Source organism: Crocuta crocuta, unplaced genomic scaffold (genome assembly GCF_008692635.1).
Source record: "Crocuta crocuta isolate KB4526 unplaced genomic scaffold, BGI_CrCroc_1.0 scaffold443, whole genome shotgun sequence".
Lineage (NCBI taxonomy): Eukaryota > Metazoa > Chordata > Mammalia > Carnivora > Hyaenidae > Crocuta > Crocuta crocuta.
Window position 1 is genome coordinate 1,071,215 of NW_027529446.1, and position 10,017 is coordinate 1,081,231.

Below are 10,017 nucleotides of genomic sequence, written 5' to 3' on the forward strand. Positions count from 1 at the left end.
AGCTCACCTCCTGGGCGGTGGGGGGCCGGGCGGGGGGGGCCGGGGCTCTCCGCCCTGCCTCCGCCTGGGTGACGACAAATTCCCGGGGGGCTCTGTATGCCGGGAGCACCCAGAGCAGGCCGCACGGGGCAAAAGGCTGCCGGTAAGGCCAGGGCCAGGAAGGCAGGGGCTCCGGGGCCAGGCACGCTGCCCCAGCGCCCTCCTCCGAGCCTTCAGACGCCCGGGCAGGAAGCAGCCAGCGCCACGTGCTCATGCTGCCCCGCTGCCCCGGCACCCCGCCTGCCCTACTCTCTGGCTTCTGGCCTCGGAATGCCTCGGCCCTGCCCTTGGCCCTGATATAGGCGCGGCGTGGGTGGGACTCATTAGGCCCCTGATTGGATTGACACGCTAATCCAATCCCACTTGACTCCTTTTCTCTGGCCTTCAGCTTTGCCAGGGGAAGGGTCTGGTGGCGGATTCAACCAGAGCTCCCAGGTGCTGGGCGGAGAGCCTTCACGATGCCACTAGTAACTGTTCCTCTCTCTGGGGTGGGATCCAGGCTCTGCAAGGTCGGGCCACTAGTCCAAGATCAGCAGGCGCTCCTCCCCGCGCCCCCTCCGTGCCCCGCGCCCCCCAGCCCTGAACCAGAGACTGGAGAGCGGGCTCCAAGCAGCTCTCTGCCACGACCCAGGGAGTGCCAGGTACGTGTCTGCCAGAGGACCCCACCGGCAGGGAACACAGGGGTCTTGTCTGTGCAGACGGGCTTTCTCGCCCCGACCAGCCTCCACTCAGGACCCAGCAGGGGACCCCTACCTCCTTGCCTTGCTTGGAGAGATGAGAAATTCTCCTCTTCTGCCCAGGGAACAGTGTGGTGAGGCCCGAATGCCCCTGGCCTTCCACCTGCTCTTCCTTGGGAGGCTGAAACACAGTCATCCCTGAGGTTCCTCCCTCAGATCTCGCCACCCGCACCGGTGCGGCGGCTCCCCTCCCCTCCCCCCTGCCAACACGTTAACTCAGGACACAGAGCGAGAGGTGGGAAGCCGGACACACTCAAGGGAGGGGCTACCAGGGCTTGACATATGATGTGGGGCCCTCGCCTCCGACCGGGAGGCGCGCTCCACCCGCTCCCCGATGGGGAGACAGGCCCCCTGGCCAAGCCCCTGGCGCTGGCCAGTCCTGCACACGTCTCCAGCAGACGCACTCAGCCCCGAGTGGGACGCAGGCCTCGGCCAAGTGGTCTCAGGCCCAGACCACTGCCTCCTGCTCCCCTCCCTCGCCAGCTCATACAGGGCAGCTCAGAACTGTGGGAACAGGGGGGAAATCTGAACAGCAACACCTCAAAGGTCTGCAAGCAGAGCACTAAGGGACCAAGCAGCCGGCCCAGATCTCGGGAGCCTCACGGAAGGCGCAGGTTTCTGAGCAGGGACTAGCCCCTCTGGCTTTGTTCAAAGCAAGCACCCTGGTGGCCAAGGTGGGCACACTAGATGACTGACCCAGAAAGGCCAGGGGAGTTTGGGGGGTGGGGGAGGAGACTGAAAGGAGAAGGAGAGGAGAGGAAGTGGGGGGAGGGAAGGTTGGAAAAGAGGTGGGAAGGGGGGGAGAAAAGGGAGGGATGGGGGAGAGGAGGGAGGAGCAGCCTGAGGAAAGTGGAGAGAGGAAGGCAGGTGGAGAAATAAGGAGGGAGGGGAAGGGGGGGGAAGAAGAGGGGAAGAGTGGCAGGAGGGGAANGGGAGGGGAGGGAGAGGGGGCTGCCCCCACACAACCCTGACCAGTTTCCCGAGTTTTGGGCCTCAGTGGCCACAGGCCCTGCCTGGTGGGCCCTGAGCTCTGTCTCTGGATGAGGCGCAGGGGCAGCAGGCGGCCGGCAGGGTCTCCTGGACGGGGGAGGAGGGGGGGCCCCCACGGCGGCAGCCACGGCCCAGGGGCAGGGCTCACCTGCCGGGCCTGCCGGCCCCTGTGCTCGGTCTTGACGCTGGTGGACTCGTTGAAGATGCGCAGACACACATNTCGGTCCGAGTCCGAGTCCGAGTCGGAGCTGGAGCTGAGGCAGGGCAGGGCGGGGGGCGCCGCAGGCCCTGGGCCGGGACCCTCATCCTCACTCTCGTCCCCAAAGAGGTCAGCGTGGCTCAGGGCCCGCTTCTGCAGCTTGGGGGCATCCCGGGAGGCACCCTCGTCCAGCGAGCGGGCCTTCCGCTCCGCCAGCTTCCCCGACGGGGTCTTCCCGCCCGTCCTGTTTGGCAGCTGGTGGACACCCCCGCGGTCGGGCCGGCTGTTCCCTGAGCTGGCCACCGGGGTGGCCGAAGATGGCTTTTTCTTGGTCCCTTCGGGCTGCCTGGCCCTGTGCCGGGGGCTGCTGGCCTGGGGGCCCCGCCGGTCCACGCAGGGCTTCCTGGCCAGCCGCGCCTGCTCTCCATCTTTACCCCGATCCTTCCTCCGGGCGCCATCCTTGCGGCCCGGGTTTGGCAGGGCCCCACTTCGCTTCTTCTTGGGTTTCCCCTCCTTGGGGCCGCCGGGGTCCTGTGAGGCCCTGGCCGGGGAGCCAGGCTTGGCCGTGAGCTCCCCACCAGGACCCCTGGGGGGCTGCCCCAGGTCCTCCACGTCATACTGCACGGCCATCTCCTTGGTCTCCCGCAGGCCCCCCTCCTCGGTCCCTTGGCCCTCCTTGGAGGCTGGCTTCCCCGGGGCCTTGCTCTCGGTGCCCGCCTGGGCTCGCGGGGGGCTCGTGGCGGCTGGCCTGTCACCTGGAGGGGCGCCGTCGTCGTCATCGGAGTCTGAGAACCTGGCGTCGCAGCCGGCAAAGGGGTCGCAGGGCTTCTTGAGGGCGGGTGTGTAGGGCTCGCTACCCCGGGAGCCCCGGGGCCGCTTGGGGGCCCTGTCATCCTTGGAGCTGGCCCTGCTGAGCAGCCGGGCAGAGAAGTTGGACAGAGGGTCATACTCCAGGTCTGTGGACGGCTTGGAGTCGTCCACCACGTACTTGCCGCTGGGGACGGGGCGGCTGTACCGCTGGGGCTGGCTCACAGCCTTGGGCACGTACTCCAAGGCGCCGCCAGCACCTCCGCCGTGGCCCTGAACCCGATCCAGAGCGGCCAGTGAGTACTTGCCACCGGCCTCGGCGGCGGCGGCCAGAGGAGTGGGCTGGTAGCCGGCATCGGGGCTTAAGAGGCCAGGGCGGCCGCCGGGGTTGTAATCGAAGGACAGCGGGAAGGCGTCCTCGTCCAGGCCGGCGGCGGGGCCGGTGGCGGGGCCTCGGGGCGCCAAGGCAGGGGCCTCGGCCGAGCTGTGCTCGCGGGCCGTCTCCAGGAGCTCCTGGTACCGCCGCTGCTCCAACTCCACCTCCGAGCGCACAGCCTCGATGGCCTGATTGACCAGCTCCAGCTCCAGGATGTCCGAGCGGGGCTCTTCCCCTCCACCCAGGGCACCATTCTCCCTCTGCACGGGGGGCTTGGGCAGCTCGGGGTTGTACGGGTCATATCCAAGCCCTGAAACAGAAGCGGGAGAAAACGGCAGTGAGCAGGCCCCCCGAAGCAGGCACGCGAGCCAGCGTCAGGCCCCGGCCCCACCGCGAGCCTCACCCCCGACGCCTACGGGGAAGAGCAGGGAAGCAGCCGAGCAGCAGAACCAACTGTGGCCGGGCCCCCTGCAAAGCCGGCGGGGGGGCCGCGCTGGCAGTCCCGCTGAGGGGGCAGAATTGGGCCCCTGGCGGCGTGGCCACTTGGTCCACAGACCTCCTGGCATGGGGTGGGGGACTGGTGACCTTACAGATGGACAAGTATTTCCGGGAGCTGGGGCGAGAACGGCATCACCACGGGCCTGTCCCACGCCAAAGCCGCAGCGCAGGGCCTCCTGGGGACAGAGCGCCGGCCGGCCGGGCAGGGTGCAGACACAGCCCCCCGTAGGGCAGGAGCGCACTGAGCTCCCCAGGCCCGGGCCACCCAGAGGTGTCACCTTTAGGGCTCTGTCCCACAAACCCACTCCCTGCAGGTAAGTCCCTGGGGCCATGCCTGTGCCAGGAGAGCAGAGAGCTGCTGAGGGGCCCAGCTGAGGGAGCACGTCAACAAAGGACACCCACGCACACCTGCAAGGGGAAAGGAGGCAGAATGTTCTCTGCCCTCTGGCCCCACAGTGTATAAAAGAAAAAAGCATTTACATTCAAATCACATTCTGAGAATGCCAGGTAGGGTGGAGAGCCAGCATGGCACCCCACCGCCCTGAGGCCAGGGTCACAGGCCTGGAGCCACCCAGATGCGCCCACCTTACGTCCTTTTAACATTTCTATCCAACAGTCACGCCTCCGCCCCCACCCCCACCTCCTGGGGCGGCTGTGGGACAGATAATCCTGGTTCCCTTCCAGGATCCAGGGGGACACACAGTCTACAGGAGCAGCTCAGCCGATGTCAGCATCAGTACAGAACCCGCCAGAGACTCCCTCACGGACAGAGGTACAGAATTCTCCATTAAATGTCAGCAAATGAAGCCCAGCGTTCTGAGAAATGGATCAGACACCAGCTTCCAGGCTGCCGTGTCAATCAATGGGTCATTAGAAACCCTACCTAAAACGAAGAACAGACTTAAACCTAGCCCACGTACGGCCTCAAAATAACATAACAGCGTGTATCAACTTTACTCAAATAAAAATTTTAAAAACCTTATCAGAGATAATTCTATACCATCTCGAAGAATATGTCAACAGATCCAATGCCTTGAGGTTGACCAAGTAACAGCAATTCTCCCCGGGAACCCGGAGAAGGAGCCAGGCCTGCCTGCCCCTGGGTGCAGCCAGGGGGGACCTAGCTGCTCCTCTGGCCTCTCCGGATAAGGAAGCGGTGCTGGGCCTCAGCAGCCCTGAGACTGTGGGAAGAAAACCATGTGCCTGCCTGCCTGTGGGGGAGAGAGTTTTGCAGGGGACAGGGCCGCCAGGGGCTGCAGGGGACAGGGCCGCCCAGGGCCCGAGGGAGGGAAGGGATTGCTGTGTGTTGTTCAGTTTTAGCTTGGAGCCCACGTCCCACGTTGTGTTCACAAGCAAGGAAGCGCTCAGCGAAGCTTCCGACGCAGACGGGGAGGCAAAACCAGAGTCGGGGCTGGGGAGCAGCCATTTCACGCCCCCCCCCCCCCAGCTGAGAACCAGGGGCACGACATGGGGAGACTGGGGGCAGGGCACACAGCCACCCCTGGCAAGAGGCGAAGGGACCAGCCCCCCTCCCAGCCCACATGACCCACAACCAGTCCAAAGGCACCCACGGGAGACCTGGCCCAGCCTCAGGGCCCCTGCGTGAACAAAGAGAAGACAGTGTCCCCTCCTCCCCCCAGAAGTCCTGGCCGCCAGCAGAGCGCAAGCGCCCAGACCAGCCACAGGCTGGGGGACACTTACTGGGCACGTCCACTGAGGGCCTTAGGAGCCTCCAGTCCAGCCTACCTCACTCCCCACCCTCCCTCCTTCGTCTAAGAGTCCTGCCCCTGGTGGGGGGTAGGAGTTAGGGTCTACCTAGTGGAAGTGCCCCTCCCCCAAGGGCCAGTCAGGGAGGCATGGACGAGGGTCCTCTCTAAGCCTCAGCAGGGAAAGGGCTACCGACAAGAAGCAGGTCAGCCAGGGACCCCTCAGCCCCATTTCAAAGTGAGGAAGCCACTTTACATTTTGGAAGGAAGGGTTTTCCCCCAAGGGGGAGGTGGGAGGAGGCCCCGCAAAGGGCCTGAGGCCACCTCATTAGCTCTGGCGAACCTGAGGCAGAGAGGCAAGGAGGGCGGCCGTCTAGCTTTCCACCTTGGAGCCTGCACTGGCATCGTGAGGGCAGTCACACCTGCTCCCTCTACCCTCTCTAGGCTCTAAGCAGCCTGGCCGCTAAACTGGGAAGAGGGAAGTGCACTTGGGGTCCCAGCATCGTGGACTCGGTAGGGGGTGCAGCCCCTGGCGGAGCCCAGGCCAGGCACCCAGCCAACACAGGGGTTTTCAGCCCCAGCTGGAGGCTGCCTCCCCAACCATGAAGCAAAACCAACGCCCTCAGTGGGCCTAAGGTCAAGGCCAAGAGCCTCCCCTGTGGGGCCTCCTGTAAGTCTTCGTCAGCATCCTGAGGGGCTCCGTCGAGAAGCCTTGAGTGCAGCTGCCAGGAGCTGTTATAACTGCCAGGAGTTGTTACAACCTTGCGGGCTTAAAAGTGAGCACAGGGAGCCCAGAGCTCAGTCCCTGCAGGCAGGCGCCTGCTGCGCCCCAGCCAAGGGCACCTGAGGCTTCCGGGAGGGGAGCACAGAAGCTCCCTGTTCCTGGCCCCTGCCCTGCCCTGCTTCGGAGGGCCAGGCCCCCAGCAGAACCTGTGGGAACTGGAGAAGCTCCCCAAGAGAATGTTTGGCACGCTGCAGGGGGCCCTGGGGGCCTGCCCACCCGCCAGCGGAAGCACATAAGGCGGCTCTGGGCAGGCAGCACCTTGCGAGGCTGGCCCACGGGGCACCGTGGGAGGCGCCTTCTAACATCAGGGACTCTATCTGGATGGATGCCAAGAACGTTCCTTTGGGGGTTTGCCCCTGGTAAATCATGCACTTGATAAACAAGATTAATTGGGCTGATTTTTGGAAAGGAAAAAGTCACCAAATGCCCCTTCCCACCCCCAGCTTAGGTGGGGGTCTTCCCCTGACGGTACCCGAGCCTCAGTTCTGTGCTCACAGAGGCCACATGTCCACCAGACCTGCCCTGAAGGACAGAGCTGCCCTCCGCCGGCTCTCCCGGCGATCGCGTCCAACACTCTCTGACCACCCGCTTCGAGGACGGGCTTCCCGCGCGGTGGACACCAACCAGACCCCCGCTTTCCAGGGCTGTGGGTCACCGAAGGCAAGAACTCAAATGGGGCTGAGGCAAGGGTCGCTGTGGAGGAAAGGGGCCGAAAGAGCAGGACAGGCCAGTCACCCCCAGTCACTCCGAGCCTCGCCCCTGCCAGGAACACCCATCCTGGCCGCCTCCGTGCCTCCCTCCGGAAAACACTCCCGCCCCTCCTGTCGCGCACGTGCAATCAACAAGACAGCTGAGCACGGAGGCGCCACAGGGGGAGGTCAGTGAGCCCCACTGTGAACTTCAGGGGGCGCTGCAGGCATGGACGGGGCCCTCCCAAGTCAGCCCATTCCACAGATAAGGAACCCGAGTCTTGGCCGGCCTAGCTGCCAGCCTCCCTCCCCACCCCACCCCACCCCTGGAGAGAGATCTGACCCCAAAGCCTGGGCCCTCTCCCTGCTCCAGAAAGGAGAGCTGGCGCTGCCTTCTGAAGGGCTGGCCATCACCCCTCCCCTCCTTCGGCGCAGCCCAAGGTCCAAAGACGACAAGCACACAGTGCACAGTGGTCCCACCCCAGCTTCGAGCTCCGATAAGACATCAGCGGGGCTCTCCTCCAGCCCCGGTGGCGGTCACAGCCTGCTGACCCTGCACGGGGCCAGGAGACAGTCCCCACAGCACCAGAGAGAAGCAGGACACACAGGCTACCTGTGGAGCAGCCTAAGTGAAGACACTAAACCCACCCACGTTCTGGGGCTGCATGGGGCGAGGCCTCCCAGGAAGGGGTGACATCCCCAGAAGGTCACAATGGTAGAAAGGACACTGACTGATGGCCAGCCCTGGCTTGGCTGGAATGCATAGAGGGTGAACTGGGGCAGAGCAGTTCTGAGCACTCACCCCCATAGGGGGCAGGGCAGCCCCCGTCCTCAGAGGGGCTGGCTGTCGCTACTCCCCTCAGAGTAGAGAGGGGCTCAGAGTCTCTATCCCCCGGGGCCTCCCCGCCCACCCAGCCCCCAGGGAGGATGCCCATGCACCCCACTCCTGGACATCTGAGTGCGCCACTGGACAGGGCAGGAGCCTGAAGCCCAGGGAGAAACACCGGGCCGCTCGCTCGCTCCGGAGCAGAGGGCAGAGGCCTGTGGCACCCGGGACATGCAGGAAGAGAACCCTGACAGCTGGTGAGACCGGTCGGCCCCCCCTCACCGCCCTCTGCCACGCCCCCTGCACCCTCCCCTCAGCTCCAAGGCCCCCAGGCCAGAAGCGAGCTCAGGCCAGGGCCCCAGACAGGAGGCCAGGCGCTCAGGCACCCCGGGCATCAGCAGTCACACTGCTGCTGGGCTGCCCTTCCCGAGGCCCGATCCTAGGGAGCAGGACGGCAGTGCCCACGCGGAATCGTGGGGTCTGAACAGGACACGGCTCAACTGCGCTGCAAAACCACAGGGAAGCACACAGCACAGGAAACCCGAGGAGAACCCGGAAATCCCTGAAGAGCCTAAAAATGCAGGACAGCAGCGCCCACAAAGGAACAGGGGCTGCAGCGCCAACGGCAGGGCCTCCGGGGTGAGGCCGACCGAGGCCCGTTCTCTGAGGCCCCTTCCCCTCGCAGCCAGGCCATGACGGGCACGGGTCCCTGCGGCCAACCCCCAGGCCTCGACTGAGCAGATCACTTTCAGGTCCAAACACAGAATTGCAGCAGTTCTCTCATTCCGGCCCTGTGACCCCCCAAGCACACTGGCTGGTGGACGCTCCTGGGGTCACCTTCCTCCATAAGACAGGCTCCAGGGACCTCCTGGGTGGCCTAGGCACGCGGAACAGTGTCCTCTGGATGTGCCAGGGAGGGGGAAAGAAGGCCACACTTGTCAGTCATTCCTGGAACGTCGGGCCAAGACGGGGGGGGAGCCGGCTATGTCCCCTAAGAGCCCACACAGCAAGGTCGCATATCAGCATCAGTGGCTTCTATTATTTGACCCCCCAAGAAGGTGCTGGCGGGAAGTGATGAGGGCAGGTTTCCCTCATCCCTCAGGTGGGCCAGCCACCTCCCCACCTTCATATTTGGACAGCTTCCTGCCCAGAGCCTGATGGACTGTCTCAGTGACTCTTCCAGGCAGCCCTCCGAGATCGTCCCTGCAGAAGTGGTGGGACTCAGCTGCTCGGGCAGGCCTGTGCTCTCCCCTAGGAACCCAGCACACTGCTGGAACATGGGTGCGTAGGGATGGGGGCCCCAGAGCTTTTGGGCCCTGTCTCCTGAAACAGCACCCACATTCCTGCTCTTTGAGGGGCTCTCTGGGACACTCCACTGGAGAAGGGGACACAGGTCTCCCAGGACAAACAACTGTGATGTGTGACCATCAACTAGGACACAGAGGGACAAGCTTCACCAGGATGTGCCTGGAGTGAATGCAGTCCCCATGCTTCCCAGACATGCCCTCCGTTACCTTCCAGGCCTTGCCCCTTCCTGTCCCTGCAGCCACGCCCACCTCCCGGTCTGTGGGGGTGGACTCGGCCTGTGCGGGAGGACAGTTAGAATCAGTGTGATGGGGGCACCTGGGTGGCTCAGTCGGTTAAGTGTCAGACTTTGGCTCAGGTCATGATCTCACGGTTCATGGGTTTGAGCCCCGCGTCGGGCTCTGTGCTGACAGCTCAGAGCCTGGAGCCTGTTTCAGAGTCTGTGTCTCCCTCTCTAATGCTCTGTCTCTCTCTGTCTCAAAAATAAACTATAAAAAAAAAAAAAAAGAAAGAAAAAAGAAAATCAGTGTGACAACACTGACCCCTGCTGTAGCTGCTGGGGATGGCAGCAAAGCTGGCACGCAGCCTCCCCCGCCCCAGTCCTCCCAAACCACCGGACAGAAGATTCCAGGCCTTCCACTGCATGGTCTCCCAGCCCCAATCCTGGATTACCATCCCCCACCCCCATGCCCACCCCTGCTTGCAGCTACCAGGCAAACTTCTACTCATGCTTCAAAGCCCAGTTCAGCAACCACTTGCTTGGGGACACCTGCCCAATGTCCCTGAAACCTCAAGTGTCAACTGCTCTCTCCTCCCCCCGGCTCCCGACCCCTATCTGTGCTGCTGGACGCCATCCTTCACTTCCACAGCACTCCATCTCGGTCCACAGGTAGGTACTGAATTCAGATCCATCCAGAAGAGCCCTTGGAGGGTCCAGGGCCAGCTCCTGAGCTTACAGAAGACACCCAAGACTCAGGTACACCTGCACGTGTGCACACATGTCCAGGCCAAGCCCCGCCCCCAGAGCTGCCCTCCCCCCAAACCTGCCTCCTACCATATTC

At 64.0% G+C, this 10,017-nt stretch overlaps 1 protein-coding gene across 1 annotated transcript in view; it reads right to left on the bottom strand.

Annotated features, from left to right (window-relative positions):
- Positions 1 to 10,017, bottom strand: part of REXO1 (RNA exonuclease 1 homolog) — a 35,030-nt gene that overhangs the window by 20,997 nt on the left and 4,016 nt on the right. Inside the window, exons 4-6 of the mRNA XM_077760610.1 lie at positions 1,915 to 3,458; positions 793 to 897; positions 6 to 64 (exon numbers count right to left, since the gene is read on the bottom strand). Of these exons, the coding sequence (XP_077616736.1) occupies positions 6 to 64; positions 793 to 897; positions 1,915 to 3,458 (1,708 nt within the window). The remainder of the gene's footprint in view (positions 1 to 5; positions 65 to 792; positions 898 to 1,914; positions 3,459 to 10,017) is intronic.